Source organism: Tigriopus californicus, chromosome 1 (genome assembly GCF_007210705.1).
Source record: "Tigriopus californicus strain San Diego chromosome 1, Tcal_SD_v2.1, whole genome shotgun sequence".
Lineage (NCBI taxonomy): Eukaryota > Metazoa > Arthropoda > Copepoda > Harpacticoida > Harpacticidae > Tigriopus > Tigriopus californicus.
In genome coordinates, this window is record NC_081440.1 from 16,202,167 (window position 1) to 16,224,056 (window position 21,890).

At 43.6% G+C, this 21,890-nt stretch overlaps 3 protein-coding genes across 3 annotated transcripts; all 3 read left to right on the top strand.

The window, feature by feature from the left end:
• Positions 1 to 3,096: 3,096 nt before the first annotated feature.
• On the top strand, positions 3,097 to 6,601 carry LOC131880052 (nucleolar and coiled-body phosphoprotein 1-like). Its single transcript, XM_059226553.1, has one exon. It carries the CDS (start codon positions 3,698 to 3,700, stop codon positions 6,053 to 6,055), a length of 2,358 nt encoding a protein of 785 aa, XP_059082536.1. The 5' UTR covers positions 3,097 to 3,697; the 3' UTR covers positions 6,056 to 6,601.
• Positions 6,602 to 10,939: 4,338 nt separating this feature from the next.
• On the top strand, positions 10,940 to 16,197 carry LOC131885926 (hemicentin-2-like). Its single transcript, XM_059234137.1, has 15 exons — positions 10,940 to 11,175; positions 11,795 to 11,937; positions 12,004 to 12,207; positions 12,273 to 12,386; positions 12,446 to 12,653; positions 12,722 to 12,849; positions 12,935 to 13,144; positions 13,217 to 13,327; positions 13,397 to 13,601; positions 13,718 to 14,020; positions 14,127 to 14,332; positions 14,411 to 14,644; positions 15,007 to 15,281; positions 15,521 to 15,753; positions 15,822 to 16,197. The coding sequence occupies exons 1-15, from the start codon at positions 11,022 to 11,024 to the stop codon at positions 15,983 to 15,985; spliced, it is 2,892 nt and encodes a 963-aa protein (XP_059090120.1). The 5' UTR covers positions 10,940 to 11,021; the 3' UTR covers positions 15,986 to 16,197.
• A 49-nt stretch (positions 16,198 to 16,246) lies between these two features.
• Positions 16,247 to 19,183, top strand: LOC131881648 (hepatoma-derived growth factor-related protein 2-like). Its single transcript, XM_059228578.1, has 2 exons — positions 16,247 to 16,796; positions 18,299 to 19,183. Exons 1-2 carry the CDS (start codon positions 16,275 to 16,277, stop codon positions 18,845 to 18,847), a joined length of 1,071 nt encoding a protein of 356 aa, XP_059084561.1. The 5' UTR covers positions 16,247 to 16,274; the 3' UTR covers positions 18,848 to 19,183.
• The last annotated feature ends 2,707 nt before the right edge of the window (positions 19,184 to 21,890 follow it).

Consider the following 21,890-nt stretch of genomic DNA (forward strand, 5'->3'; position numbering starts at 1 on the left):
GAAACAGAACAGCTAATGTACAACTCCAAGTGATATTTTTTTTAATTTCTTTTTGTATTTGGGTGCTAGGGTCGGAGGGGTGTGCCTCGCCCGGCCAGCGAAGTCAACCATCATATTGTCCACATAGTCCCAGAATATGCCAGAAACCATGCCATTTTCAACTTTCGCCAGCCAGGTGCGTACTGCCATCTGGCAGCACTGTCTGGAAGTGACTGACATACACACAAACAAACATCAGCATCGTACGCCTCCCAGTAGTGGCAGCTCAGGGCCAAAACACCTCAGCCCATCAGGGTGACTTACTCCTACGTCAGGCCCGCAGCCAGGCTAAAATTGACCGCAAAAGGCCCAGAAATCGAATAATGACTAGCCCCTGGCGCCCTTTATGATCTGACCCGTCGATTATGGCCAGTTGTTTGTTAAATGGCATATTTAGCCTTGAATCGGTGGGGCACACAGATATGGACCGCAACCATGCGCCCAAACATTAACTGGGCCAAGCCTGCATACGTTCCATGGGATGGCTTAGGCACAATATTTGTGTCTAGAAACCGCAAGATAAAAACGCAAAACCAGAATGCATGAATTGATTGGCATTGATCAGTATCTCAAGGTGTATTTTAATTTTTGCTTTGTCCAATTCTCACATAATGTTGGGATAAACTTTAGAGACCACACTTTGTCCTGGACCACGATTTCATGATGTTTCAAAAATATGATTTTTAGTTAGCATAGTCATAGATATGTGCCAACAATGATGTTAAGGCCAGACAATAAGTGTGAGCCTACAGAGCCGGAAGATCGTGGAAAAAAATAATCCAGCCATTTTTGCCCTAAAAAAGATCATAATACATGAATGGCAATGGCAAAATACATTAATAACTTTTTCCCCTTTTTACAACTCAATCTGACATTTCCGAGACTTATTTTGCTTTATTTTCATGACCTAAAAAAGTATGTGACCAAATTTATAAACTGTCTTTTCGACCCTCTAGTCATCTGGGATCAAAGGTTTGATTGTGATGTCATCTTTTGAGCACATTCATAACAAAATTTCAAGCTTTCTAACTTTTTTTAATACAAATTTATACTCTTTGGTTGCCTTTTTATGCATGGTTTTGCTCCCTTTTTGTCAATATTTTTAACCGTTTTATTATCTCTTTTGTTGATTGTTTCTACCTTGTTCCGAAGTCTAGTCATAAGACATATAAGTTAGCAATCAGTGACCTGACCACTGACCAAAAGTGCGATGCTTTGAAGGAAGAGGTCCATAAACCCTTCGCCAACCTGTCCCTGTAGCCTATTCCCTCAAGGTCCTAATATAATACTGGAATTGGGGGTGAGTGGAATGCTCAGCCTGTCGAAATGTACTTCACCCCAACATTGACAAGTAAACCCATAAAGATATGTTTTGCATTATTTTATACTTATATTTTTAATGAAAACCTGCAAGAGGAACGGTGTGTGTATGCAGGTGGAACAATGATGGAACCCGTGAGAGTAGAAGTCCGTGTCTGTGGCTACATTTATTATCTGACAAACAAGAAGAAGGTACTTCTCATTGTTTTGACAAGCCCAGATTGTGGAAGGCTCAAGAGGGTATTCATCTTTTACCTTTTCTACCTTTCTTCCTTACTTTATTCTTTTGAGGACAAAGATCATGGATACTTATGGTTAAAGATGCCCAATCTTCTCAGTTTGTCCCAAAACTGTAGCTCTCCCATTCCCACATTGTTGCTGCTTGCCACATTTGATAAAAGCGCAAACTTTTCTTGAAAATGCATCAAGAACCCCAATACTTTACACACAAAAAGAACAAATATAAAGAGATTTGCATTTTAGCCGAGGTCTCCTCACCCTGAGAGGTGGCAAACACAGAGCACCCAAAGTAATCAAATTTCATCTAGAAACGTGCATGGTTTAGGGTATTAATTTGGTGGTCCCAGTTAGGAGACAATTTTGAGAGCTATTGATTTTGAAGATCTTGAAATTGTGAAATATCTTGAAACCCTTCTGTATTAGTTCAAAAGTTTGCAAAATTGTTCTTTTTAGTGCGTTAGAGAGATTTTTTGGCTCTGAAGAAAAAAATGTGCTTTGAAATTTTTATGATTTTGGGCCCTCAAAAAGATATTTTTGCGATGCCTGGTCATTACACTTTTCTATGTAGATAGAGCCATGGAAAACAATAAAACATAGGATGAATTAAGCATATCTGAAGTTGTCCTTCAACATAAGTTTGCTGTTACTAAATTTGCCAATACTAACCACTAGCGCTGGGTCGAGTTCGAGAGCACTCGAGCCATTTCTTCAGAAAACGGCGGGATTGATTATGTTCATCATGAATTGGCCATGTAACAGGCGAGCCCTTGAAAGGTGAAGGCGTTAGCCTTGTAAAGTTTTGCAGAACCAAAATTGGGTTTGGAAACGGGCTTGAGTCCGGACTCGGAAAATGCGGCAAACACTCATAACATCCAAGTATTTGTACGAGTCCGACCTACCGAACTGGCCGCACCATCACTAAGTATGTCATGTGGAGTGTGAACCGGTTTAGAGGCTACATACAAAATGAGACAAATGTCAGACCCAGCCCCTAAACGTCCATGCCACTCTCAGACTTTATTCCGTTGTTGGAATTCACCGCCAGCCTCTTTAAACATCCTGAAACAAGGCTGATTAGTGTAGGCCTCTGATCAAATCGTAGTCTGGCTTCCAATCCGACACACCCATTAGAGTAGGGGCATGCTTTTAAGCGAATCCAGAGCAGTATCGCTGGGCATGGAGGTCATGTTGCGCTTTTCATCCCTCTTTCCCCCTCAAGAATCGGGTCGGACGGGTCTGACGGGTCTGCGAGGCCGAGCCAAGTTCCTTGGCCCACATCCCCTCCCTCCATGATCACCACCTCCAACACCTTTACCACGTTGGAAGTAGGAGTAAGCGGGCCGAGACGAGAACGAGTGCGAGGAGCAGAGTGCGAGAGCAGCCCTGGTGGGTCTGGCAAGGCTGCCAGCGGCGTCAGTGTCACTGAGTGCCCCAGTCACGCTCCTCCTGAGTGCGTCCCAGAGTGCGTGCTACGTGAATCGTGTGAAGCCATTCAGTTAGTCTGTCTGTCTATCTGTGTGTCTGTCTGTGTGTCTGTCTGTGTGTCAGTCCGTCAGTCAAGTGTTGTGTTTTCAAGGTCTCGCTTCTCTGGCCTTCTCTTGGCCTCCCTTAGCCTCCCTTAGCCTCCCTTAGCCTCTCGACTGCTTGACGGGCTCCACCAAGTCAATAATCACGACCATGGGCATGGGGCCAGTCCTCGTGAACCGCGTCAACCTTCGACCATGGCCTTTCAGCCCTCCCTCTTTAACCTACTGGGACTAGGATGGGGTAATTGCCGAGGAGGATCAGCATCACTGGCCGGTGATCCCCGCCTTCCGCCCGCCTCCCGCCCGCCTCCCGCCCGCCTCAATCTACCTGATCCAGCTTCATTGGGCCTTTGGGACCCGAGGGCGCTAAGACCTGGGCCCTTGTCACTCCCTGACTCACCCCGGGTCCACCCATTTGCTAAATGACTTAACTTTCAAAACTCTAACCACGCTTTGTCTCCATGGAGCGACACACCCATTTATCGCCCAGCCCAACCCGTCAGCCCCGCCTCAGTCCCAGGCCGCCTCAGTCTCATCAGTCTCATCAGCCTCATTAGCTACCCGCCCTCACCATGCTCGTCCCCGAGGCCTGGCTTTGGTTAAGTGGGGCGGTGGGCCTGGTCAGCCTACCTTTAATGGCCTTCCTGTGTCTCAAGATCAAGTCTTCCAAGAAGGATCCGGCTATTATGGGCGTGGCCGGCGTCATCTCGCCTATTCACGACCCGGAGAAGGCTGCCAGTCGCCGCCCCTCGTCGGAGTCGCTCTTTGGTCCGCCGGTGTCCGCCCATAGCTCGCCCCGTCTACTGGGCGGACCCGTGACCAATGGTCATTATGGCCGGACCGGCGAGCCCGGGCGTTTGAACGTGTCGGGCGCCTCGGTGGGCTCAAGTGGCCCCTCGGCCCCGGCGCAAGGCCCGACCCATCAACATGCGCGCACGCCCTCCCGTACCGGCGACCGTCGGTTGCCTGAAATCCCGAAGTCCACGGAAGATTCAGCTTCCGATTTGTACGCTACCGTCGAAGATGCCGATTTTGAAGGCAATGAAACGGACGGGCCCCGCGGTCACGGCGGGACCAAACGAGAACATCCCTACGCCAAAGTCAAAAAATCCAAAATGGAGCACCCGTATGCTACCGTCAAGAAAAATCAGGACACGGGGTCCAGCGTCTCGCACTTACCCGAGCCCGGGTCCTCGTCTTCGGAGGATGAAGACGATGAAGAAGATGATGATATTTTGGCATTGGTGGATTCCCATCTACATCCGCCGCTCAATCGTAGTAGTCGCTCGGGTTCTGGGCATAGCACTCAGCCGTTGGATGAATCCCATCCCTCCGTGGGCAATAGCCGCCAGACCACGCCCCTGCCGCCTGAACCCCCCACTTTACCCAACTCCCATAATTTGCAAAACACGAATGCCAATTTTAGCGGCGATTCCCAAGATTCCTCCAAAGGTTATACGAGTATTACCGTGCGGGAACCGGCCAAGTCGTTGCAGCTCGTTCGTCCCATGGAAACACCCTATGCCACACTATCCGAGACCTCCGATGAAACGTATGCCGCTATTGATGATCCTCGTGGTCCACACAGTCAAACGAATAGCGAGACCTATGCCGTAATTGATCTGCCTCCGGAAGAGTCTGAAGTGGATTTTCATCCTCGTCCGGATTCCCGATACGTCAATCCATCGGCCTCAGTTCCTCCAGCACCCATCAGCCGTTATTCCGTAGCCCCTAATCACACGTATTCGAGGATCGATCGATCACGGCCACGGCCGGCCGTAGCCACCAGAGTCCTAGGGGAAAGTTCATCCGTATCGCACCCTCCTCCCCCTAGCATTCCAAAGCGACTCTCTTACAACGTGGAAGAAATGTACGCCAAAGTGCGCAAAGGCATTAGTCGAAACGACGACGCCGATCTCGAGCTACCGGTGGGTGCCAGTGCCATGGGCTTGGGGGCCCGCCCTAAAAAGACGCCTCCCCGACCTCAATCTGTCATCCCGGCTGAGATAATTTCCCACCGCCCTCCGCAGCAACCTGCCAAGGAGGAAGACTTTTCTGGGTATGAACTCATTCAAGAGGAAAAGCCACCTGCCAAAAACGACTTTGAAGAAGGCTATGAAACCCTCCCTGAGCTGTTGAACCCACCACCACCAGTACCTCCCAACAATATGGCTTCCACTACTCGCAACGGAGGCTACGAAACCGTGCCCAATGAAATGGAAGCGCCCTATGAAGTGATGCCTGATTATTGGCGTTCCAATACAAGCGCGGGTTACGAAACCGTGACAGGTGCGGGCCCGAGGCTCGGTACGGCGAGTAGAGAACCGGGCTATGAAGTGATCAAGAACCGCGAGGCTGACTATGATTCGATTGAAAAATCGGATAAAGGCCACCGTGATCCGGGTTATGAGAGTGTCAGAGAAAAGATGCCTCGGATGCATCGAGGTGAAGGGGGGGAACCGCCATACGCCCAATTGAAGAATGCCAATGAGGAAAATGCGAGTGATAGTGATTTGGATTATGAGACCATTCCCCAGAAATACCGACCACGACAAAACAGTGACAATGACCCGCAATACGAAGTGCTAAGTAAAAAGAGCTCAGAGGCTGGCTACGAAACGCTGGCTAACGTGTCTTCCAGTGTGCCCAGCATCGTGGCAGCCCCCATTTCCTTTGAAACGGCTTCACCGACCCTTATTCATATGTCCGTGATCAGTTCCAATAGCCAGAGGTCATCCACGTCGAAATCAAGTTCGAGATCACCGGAAATTCCTCCCCGACGGTCCTCGGTGGTTCGTATTGAGCACATGGAGTTATCGGATGTGGACCCGGGAGACTTGTTAAGCGAAAAGTCGTATCATCATCGAGAATCCTTAAGTAATAGTAGTAAGACCTCCTCACCTCACAGCCATAAGCACGTATTCGTGTGACATTTTGTGACTTCGAAAGGCCGCGGAACCGTTTCAAAAAACCTCCAGCCGGATCACGTTGGACCGTCCGTCCCCGAATATCTCCTGTCGACTCGCACTTCTGTTGTTGTACTGCGCACATTATAATAACCACCAACATGATAACCATCCACCTTCGCATCCTCATCCACCAACGGACCAAGCAATACTATAAATGGATTGGATGGCAACCGACCATTCTAGATTTACCCATGGGCAAGAACAAATTATTATTGAAATGAAATGACGGCTGACGCTAACTATTTATTTATTTAATGTCCTATCGTAAAGTATTAAGTTTAACTTTTCAACACAATGTACCCGTTCAATATTCGAGACGTACCTCTATTATTCATGCTCCTTTACCATGAATATGAATGAGCATGACCCTGAATCATTGTTATTATTGTAATTAACGCCCAGGTTGTTTTGCACGCATCATCATCACATTCCATAATTGTATTTGATTGAGAAAAAATCGAATCATCCAATGATCTCTCCGGATTCAAATAGAGAAATTCATTCCTGCTTCGCGGTTGTGCCCATAATTTTGCTTTATTTTCCTCCAGTGAACTTTAGTTTTGAATTCACACCTGACTAGTGTGAGAGCCCTATTTTGTGTCCTGATTTTTAACTAGAGTCAGAAGAATAGACAGAACAATTTCGAAAAGACAGGGGGAGAAACAAAGGAGAAGAGTACAATCAGAAAGAGAGGCCGGATTTGAAAGTGTTTCGCATATAGAATATTTATTTCACATGATTTGATGGTTTTGTTGACAAATATTTTCAGGACATGTCGAAATGTCGCTTTTCCCAACTTTGACCTGGAAAAGCATTAATTCATCTCCAGAGACTGCATCACGGTGCTAACTCAGTACAAGTTGATTGTTCAACCACATCTTGAATGTGCTTCACCCATTTGGGCTCCAATGAGTTCAGCAGGTTTGCAAAAGGTCAAACAAGTCCAAAGATGTTTCACTAGGAACATCACAGGAATGAGAGAGCTCTCATATTGGGAGAGACTAAAAAAGTTGGGACTGTACAGTGTTCAGACAAGGTACGAAAGGTATCTGATATTGTATGTCTTCAAAAGCATCCATGAGCTTTGTCCCGACCCAGGATTTAGGGTAAATTCTAGTGGCCGTAGAGGCTTAATGTGCGTATTGAGAGCACCTTCAAGTCCTTGAGAATTCAGGCTAGTTCGAACAATGAACTCCACATCTCTTCTTTGTTGGGCTTCTTCATTGTTTAACTTGCTTCCCTCTAATATTTGTAGGGAATACGTGGGCCTTGTCAATCCGGTTGTAGCTTTCAAGTCAGACTTGGACAAAGTTTTAGATAGCATTCCTGATCAATCATATATTCAAGGACTAGCTCGGTCTGCCAACTCAAATTTGTTGGTAGACCAAATATCACATAAGTTTAAAAGGTAAGAAATAGATGAAATATGACCTTTCATTTTAATAGTTCTGGGGATTACATTCCCTGTAGCGGTTAGAAAAGCCCGTGAAAAACCAAAAATAGAAATTTGATTTATGCCGTTGCTTTCCAAAATTGGCTAATAAATGAAAATTGAAACTGAAAGGAAGATGATTCCATATTTTTGTAGATTTTTGCCAATTTGAAGTACAAAAACCGTTTCCCCAGTCAGCAGATTTAGATAAACCCTCCATGAGTATGTTTCTTAAGTTGGAAATTTTAACTATCACATCAGAAAGGGCAATGTGAAAAGGCAAGAATTAGGCTACAAGTGCAATATCTAGAATATCCATTAGGGCATTTTGTCAACATGTACAAAAATGAGTATTTGACATATCAGTGTTTCTTTTACCCATATCAGAATTACAAGTAAATGATTTTTGGTTGGGTTTTCACATACTTTTGTAACCGGTACTGGGAATGTGCCCCCAATATCTATTAAAATGAAAGGTCATATTTCGTCTATTTCTTACCTTTTAAACTTATGCGATATTTGGTCTCCCAACAAAATTGAATTGGTAGACCGTGCTAGTCCTTGAATGTTGGGTTGATCTGGAATGCTGTTTCAAAAATGGTCCAAGTCTGACCTGAAAAATATTACCGGATCAAAAATGCCTACGTATTCCCTACAAATATTAAAGGGAAGCAAATTGAACAATGAGGGACCCTGAGGAAGAAAAGAGGTGGAATTCATTGTTCAAACTAGCCTGGATTCTCGAGGCCTGGGCTTGGAGGTGCTCTCAAACTTGATTTCACATTCTCAAATTGGATCCATCAAAGTTTTTTTTTTTTTTTTGAAATAATCTTCTAATTATAATAATAATTTTTAATTTCTCACGGTAAAATGAAATCAATGTTTACTCAGTCATGATCAACCTGGCAGAACAAGAATCAATGCAAACAATTTACTATTTTGATGATCAGCAACAAGGAAATATCGTGATTATGATGCCTTATTTTTTGCAGCAATTCTATTAGAGGTTGCTTGCGGCATCCAAAAAATAGGGGAATTTTTTTCACTTTTTTCTTTACAGTTTTTGTTGACATAAAAATGATATTTCATGGCTTAAAACATTCCTTTGAAATCCGGCCTCTAATCATAAATTATGAGTAGACTTATCAGAGTGGAAAGCATTTTACAAGATTCCCTCGCAAATTACCGCTTGTCTACGACGGTTGGCTAGATCTGTACTTAGAATACGGTGATAATGTCCGACAAAAATGCTTACTTGCATCTCAGTGAAATCAAGTTTCCCTTTCTCTAGATAGAGAAGCACGAGTGTAACCCAGAAATTGTCACACCGAGCAATTTTGACATTAAATTACGCACCAGAGTGCCAATCATCATCAAAGGCATGTAAAGCTCCTGAGATTCATACTGAGACGTCCTCTCATAACAGTAATGTTTCAAAAGTATTTTATTTATCCTTAAACCAAATAACAATTCAAATATATTAGAATTCACAAAATACAAATCATGGTAGCTGAGTGGTCTAATAAACCCGATAGAGGCACGATATGGTTCCCCAGAAGGCATGGGTTAGCTTCCCGCCTTCGGAGAAAAAAAAAATAATACCATTTGAACGCTAGCAATGTCTTTAACCACGTTGTTCACGATTGATTACCGCAAACTATGCACACATTTTCATTTCTCTAATTTTCTACTAAAACAATTCTAACTTATAGACCAGAACTGGGAGCCTTTCTTTAAGAGCAAGAAGAGCTTCAATAGTATATTTTAAGGTCACATTATCAAACGAATTTGGCCAGGAACAAAATATGAAATTTGCTAATTTCATAAGCCCAACTGACAAGCAAACCATTTGAAAGATTGGAAAAGCATTCAAATCAATTTTTCACGGGACATTGAAAATTTGCAATTAGCCCCTTTGAAGAACAGTTGTTTGATGACATCAAAGCACAGTCATAACTAGGGCCAGCCAAAACTTGTATTCTGCATATTGTACAAATTTTGCAAAAAAAAACTTGCACATTTGAGACTTTTCTTCAAATTATTGTACATTTTGAGCCATTTCAGCAAAAAATATCGATATTTATGAATAATTTTCAAGAATCCTGGTCAATTTTCAGAGAAGGTACGAAAGGTATCTGATACTGTACGTTTTCAAAATCATTCATGACCTTTGTCCCAACCCAAGATTTAGGGTCAATTCTAGTGACCGTAGAGGCTTAATGTGCATTTTGAGACGCACTTTGGCAATTGCTTCAAACTTTAGCAAAAGTAGTTTCACGTTGTCTTGTTATGCATCTTTCTTGCTTTTAAACAGGCTTATATCGTTGTGTTTTTTGAGATTTTTTTTTCCAGTGGAAAAAGTTACTAAATGCTTTCAAAAAACATTGTTAGTGTTTACTTGGCCCTCAAAAAGAAATTTATTTCCGAGCCGGAATTTGGAAAAATCCACTTCCCAAATTTAAGGTCCCTGGATAACTTCCTCCAAACCATTCCAGATCAACCCATAATACCAGGGTATCACCGATCAGCAAATTCAAACTCGATTTCTGATCAGATTTACTTTCGAGTGGTTGTGTAATGTCATTAATGTGCCTTGAACCCATTCAAGACATCTGTCTGTGTACAGTAAATACATCATCATCATTACCTTTTTTATATTACCTTGTCTAATAATACATATGCTTCATCAGGGTTCATCTGCTGCGTTGTCATTTTTTTCATCCAAATAATTCGTAAGGATTGCCTTAAATTCTCTTTTAAAACTCATCCTTTCCATATGTCAATGTACGGCACTCGCCTTTTTATTCCTCCCATGGCGCAACTAACGGGAAACTTTGCGGAGAGTCAGCTGATTCATAACACTATTGTTACATGACTGCATTCACGAGTGCCAGGAAAGCATGTCTCCAGTCATAATGAGGGGAGCGCAATTTCTATCGATGAAATTTAGCTTTTAATCAGTTCAAGTCCGAATTGTGACATGAAAACATTTCTTACCCAAGAAAATTGCGCATTCAAAGACCACAACTCGCTTTGCATATTTGAAATACAAAAGTCAACAACATTGACCCTTTGATCTCATCTACCTTTCTAAGCCCTTTGGGTAGAGCAAGCGCTTGCCTAAGCTTCTATTAAAACTCAATAGGACGGAAAGGCGAGCTCCCCATGAAAGGTATCATGATCAGTTGTTTATTCAAGGCCCCACTTTATCAACTACATGCAAAGAAAGTAACAGCTATTCAATAAATAGACAATCTTTGGAGGGCAACTATTTGGGATTTCAAATTTTGGAGAATTTGGCCGAGTTTAGTGTGACCTTATATGATTTTTTTCTTTTCGAACAGGTATGAAATCGTTCAGGATTGAAGTTCAATGCGTGCATTTGTGGGGCCATTTGTATTTCCTTCAGAGAACGGCGGGGGGAATCTTTTTGACTGGCAGAACTCAAGCACTTGGAGAGAGAGCTGAGGAGGATTTTCTAACAACGTCCCTTGCATGTTCAACGACTTTAACGTACGAGAGGAACGCGCCTTGTCCGTGATTGCTTCTTTCTTTGGCTCGGGCCACTCCTCATCCGAGGGTTCCTGCTTCAATGGATATCAAAGTCATCATCAGAGCTCCCCAAGCATTGAGATGCTACTTTGTGTGAGTGAGTGATGGATGGATGGTTAGCCATCTTTTTGGAAGGTGTTGACAAAAGTTTGGAAAAGAATTGCCCTGATGGTAGTTTGGTTTGAATACCATCTGCGGTTGAGATCATGAACTTGCTGCTTTGGGCGGTGTATTGTTTCTGTGTGGCTGGTGAGTGCATTTTCAATATTTTGTCACTCCGTTTCCAAGTGACTGAAGCTTCATCTAATAGGGGTGCGAACAAAATTTTTCATTTTTCGGACTCTGATGAGCTCCACACAAGTCAGGTGGGTCAATTTTGGAGTTGGATGGCAACCTTTATTAGATTCAAATCATGGTGGTTCATTTGCAATGACATTTTCTGTATTGGTTAAAAATGTTAGCTGACACATCATTGGCGGGGTATGTGATGTCTAAGGTAAAACAAATTCCATTTTGTATTGTAGTCCAACAGAAACTTTTCGTGTGTTGGTTGGACGCAATTATACTTGTTCCTGATGCCTGGAAACAAATTGAGTTGTTGCGTACATTTGATCCCTAAAAAAAACAAAAATGAGCCTAACGTTCCGCATGTGCCAAAAAACGATGTTGCCTAGGGATCAAGAATATTCTATCAACGTATATTCTCGTCGTGACAGAATCGCTCAGCTCTCAAGTCGAATATCCAGAGGAGCAGATTACTATTGATAGTAGGAGCGCCAAATATGCTAATCTGCCATGTATGTTCCAAATCCCACGTGCATTAGCGATTCAGGAATGGACCATTCGTTGGACTAAAGTGGTGAGTGATCTTCTCCAATTTGTGAACATGATAAGCCAATTAAGTCTTCCTTCGATATGTTTTTAGGCTGACTCCTCTTTTGTCCTTGATATTGTGTTTGATCCCTTTAAACGGCAAAGTAAGGATACTATGGGTCGGTATTCAGTGTCTGTCGGATTGGATGAATCCAACAACTCAATGGGCGTCTCACGTTTGCGAATCAACCAAGTCAATCCTAACCATTCGGGAACGTATTCTTGTTCAATTGGAATGGGAACAAAATCGTTTCAGGTCCGTTATCGACGAACTTAAACAATGTAAACTTGTGGTGTGCAAGCCGTTTCATTGTCATTCAGATCTTGAGGAACATCAAATTGAAGGTAAAAGACTCCCTCCCAATGCACAATCCTACGCCAATGATCCGAAGCATCGAGGCCAATGTAGGATCCAGTTCAGTTTTAGAATGTCAGGTTAGCAGTCCCCCCCGGTTCTATTTTGGGTCGTCACTGCAGTTTTCCTTTTTAAATAGGGACTGAAAAATGTTGAGAGTGATATTTTGTGGACTGTCAATGTTCCGCCTTTTCGGGTCACTAAAAAATCTCCAGGAATGGTTTTGTCTGCCAATGGAACAACTTTGACGATTCAGAACGCATCGGAAGAACATACCGGGAATTACTCGTGCCATGCAATGGGCACCCCCTTCAAGACCCTTCAAACCATAAACTTCATCGTCAAACGTAAAAGATAATTATGCATCCTAATTCGTGGACAAGAGCCTCCTCCTATACCTCTGAAGTTTTTGTAGGAAGACAATTCGACAATATTGAGAAATATGTGGATATAGTAGTTCCTAACGGACAGTATGTCATTTTCGAGTGCCCCAAACCCGCCAATAATGTATCGGAAATTGTTGGGACCGAATGGTGGAAGATTGTGAGTGGCTCCCTCAATACTTCTGTTTCATGTTCAGGGTCAACGCAATGAACTACTTCTATTTGTTTGATATCCTCCTTTGCAGGGCGACTCCAAGCCATTGGTCCAATTTGACGACATGAATAGTAGATCAGGCCCGTCAGTGCAACGATCCTACGCCGAGCGAATGCAAAGACTCGACCCCATTCATGGGTTTGCTGCTGGGTCCATCATTCTGAGGAATGTGTTTTCCCTGGATTCGGGGTCGTATTTTTGTAAGCTCAAGGATCGACAAGGCCAGGATTTGTTCCAAGAAGTAAGTGGGACTAACCTTATTCAATTTGAATTATCATACTTTAATCAAGATTGGGTTTGAACCTACTTGCAGGAGAGTAATGTATTTAGGTTGTTGGTGTTCCCCAAAGATGGCTTTGAAGAAGTTAGTCCGGTTCTGACCGTCACAACGGACCCAAACGAGCCCATCAAGCTCATTTGTAAGGTATCTCAATTGGACTTCACTACAATCGTGCTTTTATCATGGTTCTCATGTACATGCATATACCATTAGGTGCACAAAATTTTGAAGAATAGCGTGGAAGTGAATTGGTTCAAAGGCACTTGTCCCATCGTGACAGATGAGCGACATTCGATTTCGCAATCCGAGTTGCTAATTCGTCCTGTACGTGCGTCTGATAGCGGCCAATACATCTGCCAAGTCAAAGGATTCCAGCCTGAATTTCGCTTGAACCACATCTTTAAAATTCAAGTATTAGGTACGTTTTGCATGCTAGACAAGATGTGGAGAGTGGCTTGGTCAAAACTAGCGACGAAACAAACAGTCTCAATCAGGGGCTAGCTTCATTTGACAAAGTGTAATCCCTACTTCTAGTGCCCGATGAGTTTGATGAGGTATCAAATGACCAAGAAATCCAAGAAGGTGACTTCCTCGACCTCATTTGTCGACCCAAAGAGCTTATAGGCGCCAATGGCGTCTCTGTATTGCCCACGGTGTCTTGGTGGAAGGATGGGCAACCTCTTTTAGCCAAATCATTCGGCCGAATCTCGAAGAGCCTTTTGGGACACAAATTGTCCATACGAGATGTTAATCATCTGGACGGCGGGCACTATCAATGTGAAGCTTCAACAGGGTTTGAAGACACGATCTCACATTCATTTCGTGTTCTAGTCTTCCGTAAGCATTACCCTTCTTTGTTTGGGAAAATCACTCTTGTCAAAGTATGGCAAGCGGATATCCTGAGAGGACATACACAAACACCTCACACAATTCCCCCTTTCAGATTCGCCGAGAGTGTCTCCTCGTCAACCAGTAGCGCAATTTCTCGTTAAAGAACAACCAGGACGTCTGACATGTCTGATTGATGCAAATCCGCCCACCTTCAAGGTCAGGTGGTATAAGAATGGCCGGAACGTTGTCCAACTTGAAGGCAATCAGATGTTCTTCCAAACACAAGACAACCGATCCGACACCCTCCATTGGGATCATGTAAAGAATTCATGTTTAAGTGCTGGTTGGGCACCCTGGATAATACAAAAAATAGTCTAATGTGGCTTTTGAATGCAGGTTACCGAAGACGACCAAGGCTTTTACCGCTGCGAGGTAGAAAGCTCAGACGGGATGACGGCTCATTCATCTGAAGTGTTCCAGGTGATTCTCGTGGAACCCTCGTATTTTGTCCAGAAGCCAGATATTATCTACGAAGTCGATCTTGCCAGTGAATCGTCCTTGAAAGTTCCCTGCCGTGCCATGGGCATCCCTCGGCCGAAGTTAAGCCTAGAGACGTCCCGTTTGGATGCTGTAAGCACAAAACAGTCACCCTTGAATTAGCTAGCACTTGACTCTCGCTCAAAGATTGTGTGGAATCACTTAAACTTGTGGCAGGCGTTTCGAAAAACGAACATTATCGTTAGGCCAAATCTCCCATCAAAAACAATTAGATAACGTACTGATATCCTTTTTATTTGACGGTCAATCAAAACATGTAGGATTTTTTAGAATACAGATGAGAAAGACAAACTGACTTAAGATATGGATAACTGGGCATTATTGCCAACAAAGGGCATGATCAAGCCTATTCGATCCATCCATCTATCTATCTACCTATTTGACCATTGCAGAGCTTTAACAAACAGGTAGCAATACAGTTCGATCATTTTCAGGTCAAGCATTACATCTTGGACGAATCTTGGATCGTATTTTCGAACTTGACCCGATTCCATTCCGGTTTATACTCCTGCATAGCTGACAATGGCGTGATGAAGTTGAACTCGGATTTTCTCATTCGAATGCGCGATTCGCCTCCTCCACCGCCTGTAGTTTTGAGCGCAAATTTTGAAACCAACCGTCAGATGTTGTCAATTGAGTGGAAATCCGCGATACCAATGATGGCTTCTTGCCTCGGACCTTCCACCGACGGACCACATTTCAAAATCATGTACAGTTTATCTTATATTTTATTTTTCAAAGGACGTATTTTCTATTTTCCTCTAACCTTTTTCGAAAGCCATCGTCTTTTGTACTTCCTATCCAAAGGCAATCAAATCTCTTTACTACAACTGCACTTTAGTGAATGTACTGTGTGGCCTGCAACTGGTTTCAATCAGTACAATCAGTGCAATCAATCGAGTAAGAAATCAGAAAAGGGAAATGATCGTTATCGAATCTCTTAACAAGGCACTTCCCCCCGAAGCCAGAGAGTGAAGCCACTCTAAATAGCGAGACGCTTATCAAGAACGTAACCTCGATCACGGAAGCCCGGTTTCGAGCCAATGTTGAATTTCGTGGGATGGACATTGGACACTCCGTCGGGATCATGGAGCGAAACGCTTTTGGATGGAGCGCACAGTCCCAGATAATGAAGGTGGACATTCGTCAAAGCCCGACCATTCCCAGTCCCACACTACGAAGTAATGATTCCTCATTCCACAGTTCCCACCCAATTGAACTTATGCCCAATAAACATGCTCTATTTCAGCCACTCTTAAGCCTCTTCCGACTCGAAAAGAAGCTCGTCCTCGCCAGAGCTTTGGCCTCGCAGACTTGCAAGGCCTACTCCAATCCATTGAGGTCCAGAAATTCATCGCATTTTTAGCGCAGGAAATCGTCGACATGGAATACGATGATGATCTAAGATCTTGAGCATAAAGAGTATTCTTAGCTTATAAATATGTTCTAGTCAAATCGTGTCTAATCGCAAACAGAAGAATGAACATGTCAACCCGAAAATAAATCCGTTCACCCTGTTGAATTTATTTCAAGGTATCGAATGAGCTTTTCACACAGGAAGGAGGCCAGCCAACGAACGAACAAGGGAATGAAGGAACGGCATGGTAAACTAATGCCTGAGTCACGTACGGATCACGAACGTTGAGTGCTCGTTCAAGACCCGCATGAATCGATTGTGATATGCGATACCGGGGGCGTGATAATGGAGGCAAAACCAGGTCACTCGATCATTGAGTGTCACCAATCCTGGCAGAGTGCAAGTTCGGACATTTTCGCCACAATGGTGGTAAATGAGAGTGTCACATCTCTGGATCGCCGGAATGACCGCCAGCTCTTGGTTCCCGTGAGTCAGATCCCCACTGAGATCAAACGGTTCTTTGAGCATAAGAAGGCAAAACTGATTCAAAAGGTCCATGGAACAGGGTCGTTGGACCCCGAAGATCTCCGAACCATCACGTGGCTGATCGAAATCGCATTGGTCATCTTCATGATCTGCGCCATTTGTGCAATCTTGTTCCTGTTGTTCATGTGTGTTCACCAAATTTGGGATAATTACCAACGGGATCAAGCCCGGAAGTCCCGCTTAATGGCATTGAAACAGCAGGCCTACTTTCATCAAACTCATCCCGAGGAAGAACTTGGTCGTCATCCCCATCGGGCTCAGCCATATGAAGAGGCTCGCCAGCAACTTTCCTCAGGATCATTTGACTCGTTCTCAGATGAGGTGAGGTCTGGATGATCCAGACACTAAATCTGCAATCTCTGGCAGGGAAAACAATTTGGCCTTAGCCACCTTGTGAGTTCGTGGAACGTCTTTCTGGGTTTGATACAAGTGGCCCTCAAAGAATCTTTGACACGTGTCAACTCCAAGCACAAATCGGTCTAGCGTGTATTTAAATCCATCTTCGCTCGTTGTCATGTGGTTATTGGTTAGTATTAGAGCCAGATGCAAGAAAGAACATTGTCAGTTATGTATGAGCCACCGCTGAGTGGTTTTCGTAAGCAAGAGTCATTTGCCACCCACCTCCACATGACACATGACGAGATTCGTAGTCCTGCATTGTTCTTTTCGTAAGGGAGAGAGTCAGCCCTATTAGTCTAAAAGGGACTTAGTCCCGCACGTTTCTTTGGATTCGGATTTCCTCCAACGTGTGCAAGTACACTCCACAACAACAGCAAACACATCAACAAGTTTGTGAACAGGAAGGATACAAAGACTTATTGAATCAACATAACTTTGCCCAATTATGCTCAAATGCTAGATATGCTTAGAGCGTGAAGGAAATGCTTTCCCATTATGGAAGCGCTTGAGTCATGTCTAATCACCTCATCCATATTTATGTAAAACACTTACCCAAGCGTGGGCGAATCCATTAAAAAAACCAATCAGACCTACAGCAAAGTTTCACAATAGATATTTAAAGGTTGGCCAATTGTTTGGACTAGAATCAGGATCCTAAAGGAATGGAATTGACGTGTCAGCGGCTCTAATATATTTTTTTGGAACGAAAGGTATACTGAACGTTAGAGCGGACCACTTGAAACGAATGTTGAGTCCCTTCCGTCTGATTAAATGACACTTGTCTTAGGGTTCATGAGCCAAGAGGTTTTTGGCGGCTCAAGTCATACACTTATAAAAATATGAACTCTGTGTGGGTTTCCTGGCAAGTCGGATTGCGTGGGATGCATAACTTATTCATGAAATAAGACATCTGTCTAAATCGCTGCTTGCAATTGAGGCCCAGGCACTTTTATAACATTCAATTGTAAATTTGTTTGTTCCACAGCACTTTAGCACTTATTTTGTTAGTAACTTATCTAGCTGATCAAGAGGAGGGCGAAAATTAAAGTCAAAATAAAAAGAAAGATAGACAAGATACTTCATAACAACTTTGATTACCTTTCCTGAGTTCCTCAAGCCAGATTTTGGACCCACATTTGTCAATGTTTCTTTCTTCATTTGGCCCCCTCTTTAGATCATATCAAAATGTTGGTTTTGACAAAGATGAATAGTTCAGGAAATCCGAATTTTTCTCCTTTGATAAACTTAAAAGTCCATAACTCTAGAAGTCCACGCTCACTTCTAGGAGAAATAACAAAAATAAACTACCTTGTTTGTCTCTCAGATGATGAGACACATTATAAAGTACCCTAGAGCAGAGAGCCATCCCTAATAGTCTCATACCTAGACACCTTGCTCTATTTGATCTTTTTTTTTTCTTCCAGGCTCAGCTTCCACGAATCCATAGTGGAAACCCCGGGGTTCGTTCTCATCAGCCCCTTTTCAAAAAGTGCAGCTACAATCCATCCTTGAAGAGCGCCTCGGCGCCTCAAGCTACACAAACCATGAGCCCGCCCCCTCTTCCCCCACCGGGGTCCATCCCAACGTCGGGTCCCTCCTCGTCATCCTCGTCGTTCTCAGAGCACTTTCAAAAAGAGATCCAAATCAACGTCGCTTCGCCTCCCCTCGGCCCGTCCACCTCCAACAGCAACGGGATGGCGGCCAGTTACTTGTCGGTTATGAACCCCAATGAGAATGACCGATCTTTTTCGGTTTATGAAGAAATGCCGCCTCCCCCGCCTCCACTGACAATGACAATGACCCAGTCTCAAATGCGCCGAATGGACGAATACTTGGTGAACAGTGATCCCCCCACCCTCCGAGCTCTGCAGCCTTTGCCTTACGATTGCAAAGCATCGTCGTCTTCCGATGATTTGGATGACTTGGACCCGGATTATCAACGAGTGGCCCACGTGAAAGCTACGCCGTTCTAGGGCGACTCATGAGCCCCGAAAACATGTCCAAATTGTTCCCCCATTCACTTGTGATTTCAGGAACCAACAATCGAATCGAATTCAACGAACATAAGCTACGAGGAGCTTCACTCGTGAATAGAGTACCGTTTTAGAGAATTGAGTCTAAGTGATTTTGACGGCAACAAATATAGCCTTTAGGAGACATGAACTGCCGATGACTGTTCTTGAGCTCGAAATGTCCTCCGAGATGTACGTGCTATAGCTGTACTTAGTGGTCAACGGAATATAAATTGGACATTGAGACATTAAGAACCGACGATGGGCACCGTGCAAAGCTCGAGTTCAATCTAAACAGGGCACTATATAGTACAAAAAGTACAAAAACATGAAGTCGAGGTTTGTTTTATATCGCCCACCCTTAATATAAGACCTCATTGCCCTATTCCTTAACATCAATCTACCCACTAGACGACCCACTGTTATGTTTTATGTTTATTTTAGACAATATTTTGACCGCTATTCCTGACCAACCTTGTGTGTGTGTGTGTGTGTGTTTAAGAACTTTCATGGGCAGGTAGTTCGAATTTCTTGGCTAAATAATGTTTGTTTTTCTTTTCAAAATTGGCTTTGCGCACTTTGTCCTTTTTAGCATGATTTAATGGAAATCAAATTTGATGTATCAGTTAAAGATCTGGTATGAATAAAACTGTAGATATCTTCCAAAGATATTCCAATCATGATAAATAATCAAATCAGGCTTTCTAGCAGCCTTTTCACCGTCCAGTGTGATCATTTGTATTAGCATAGCATAGAACACTGGTAATGGTTATATGCAGGTATTTTAGGCTACTTATATCTTTAACAGAATCATGAGCAAAATCATGAAGAAGCAAAACAATCATGTTGCGCAAAAAATGCAGAAAAAACAGTGGAGACATACTTGCCCAACACGTGCTCTACTAAATCGAATTATTATAACCGGGTTATGTTTTGCCTAAATCGTTTTATGAAGCCATCGATGCAAAGTGGGCTAGGTTACTACAGAAGAAGCCCTTTTTACGGGCTTTGAACAATAAACAGTGACATTTTGAGGAAGAAGATGATGTCTAAATTTTGATCTACGTGCACATGAAAAAAGTTTAATCATGAGGAAAAAGGATTAATGCAAACGAATGCCAAATATGACAAGGAGATAAGTGAGATCCCTGGTTTAATTTTTAGGCTACAACTTGACTAGTTCAGACTTTGAGACTCTTTAGACAGTTCAGTGGTTGAATTGGTCCGTTGGGCAGGGCTATCATTCTGAGAAGCTCTCACATCTCCGTCAGGGATCTCAAGATTGTCTTGGTTTTTTAAGATGTCTGACTAATTGGAAAAAGGAATTAGGCACCGGAAAAAACAATTGGTCTTGTTACACTTAGATGAATAAGAACTAGTGATCGTTTCCGTCAAATATTGGGTCTATGGCGCAGGGAATTAGGTGGGCGTGTGATCTTGATGTCGTTTATTGCAATGTAAGTGTTTCAACATATTGGAAAAGAATACACCGGGAGTCATTGATACCTAGATAATTTGACCAGTTGTAAATTAAACCGTATTATTTTGCCTTGCATTTCTTTGTAAGTACCGGATGTTCCAAAGAGATTCTCTATCTCTTACTTGACATGAACGTTGTGTTTCACAGCCAATTTTGGATGTCATTGTTTCACTTTGCTCCTTGACCTTACTCAAATGAAATGTGTTATTCATCATGAGCCTCTTTGGCCTCAACAAAGCGCTCTAGGCGTGGTCAAACCCCCCGTAAGACGTTCCGCACAAAGGCCAGATCCAAGGTCCTCCAGGCTCGGTGCAAATTGCAGACCATTTCCTTTAAACACTTGGCGTAGACCTAGTAAGCCAGGTGGTATACGCAGCCAAATTCGTTAGTCTAGGGGCGCTAGTTCTGGGCGGGGGTTGGGCACCTGTTATAGTGTCTGCAAAACAATCCTCGGGCACAGATAAAGCCGCTTTCTCTCATCTTAGTCGTCATTAGAGGCAGTTTCTTGGTGGTCTTTTCATCCCTAATCCTGAATGATAAGGGTCAACTGTTGTCCGGATTGACAGATTATCTGGTAGATGCGGCAACCTATTGGAGTAAACTACTAGGATTTAAGGAAAACTGCCAAATAACCACAGTTATGGCCCAAGGGATGGGGTCTCATTGCCCGGGTTAACTGCTTGCTTTGTTCACGCTGCCTCTTAGACCGCTCGGCTGTACCAGCTCCAGTTTGAACCTAATCTATGACCTGGCTCAGAAAATGAGCAAGTGCAATCTCCTCACCAAGCATGTCTCCCGCGTGGAGGGGGATGGCACCAGTCTCACGGTATCATCCTGTGCCATTCATGTGCCATCCCTATAGACTGTGACAAAATATAAGTCACAGTCACAAAAAACGGCTTTAACTTGAAGTCGAAAGTCATAGTTTTCTATTGATATGTGGAAACACAATGTTGCAAGGCTGCCTGATACCGAAAGCCATGTTTGAAAAATCGGGCCAATCTTTTTGGGACAGACGGCTTGTTGGTCGACAATGGCAGGCACACTTCCTTAAAAGCAAATAAACATCAACTTTTATGGCTTTTGGCGACTTGAAACTTTGGAGGCAAAATACATATTTAAAAAGTAACTTTAGGAACACTTATTCAGCCAGAGTCTAATCTTCTTGCACAGACTTTGAGTCCCAGGTTCTCCTTCATGAGCCTCCTGGTTGTGGTCTTGGACATGGTGCACTCCTTAGCAAGTTTGATTGTAGATGTACTTGTAGTCTGGCTTGGTCCCCTCAACCAGCCTGATCTTGTCCACCTTCTCCTCAGAGGGCGAGGACAACGGCTTCCGCCTTTGGTCAATCTGATGGAGCCTCTAGTCTCGTCAAACAGTTTTGTTGCACTGTAGATGGTGCTCCTGGCCCCCTTGAAGCATTTAGGAACGTTTCTGAGGCTGTGTCGCCAGTGAAAATCCGCTTAATGATTATCTGCCTGAGTTCAAACATTGCTCCGAAAAGTGATGTTTTTATTTAGCTTA

Excerpts from the sequence above, each read along its gene's own strand:
- LOC131885926 (XM_059234137.1), top strand. The coding sequence starts at position 11,022 with ATGTTCAACGACTTTAACGTACGAGAGGAACGCGCCTTGTCCGTGATT. Across the intron at positions 13,328-13,396 it reads CCATCAAGCTCATTTGTAAG|GTGCACAAAATTTTGAAGAA; the intron begins GTATCTCAATTG and ends ATATACCATTAG. Across the intron at positions 14,645-15,006 it reads AGACGTCCCGTTTGGATGCT|GTCAAGCATTACATCTTGGA; the intron begins GTAAGCACAAAA and ends GATCATTTTCAG.
- LOC131881648 (XM_059228578.1), top strand. The coding sequence starts at position 16,275 with ATGGAGGCAAAACCAGGTCACTCGATCATTGAGTGTCACCAATCCTGG. Across the intron at positions 16,797-18,298 it reads TTGACTCGTTCTCAGATGAG|GCTCAGCTTCCACGAATCCA; the intron begins GTGAGGTCTGGA and ends TTTTTCTTCCAG.
- LOC131880052 (XM_059226553.1), top strand. The coding sequence starts at position 3,698 with ATGCTCGTCCCCGAGGCCTGGCTTTGGTTAAGTGGGGCGGTGGGCCTG.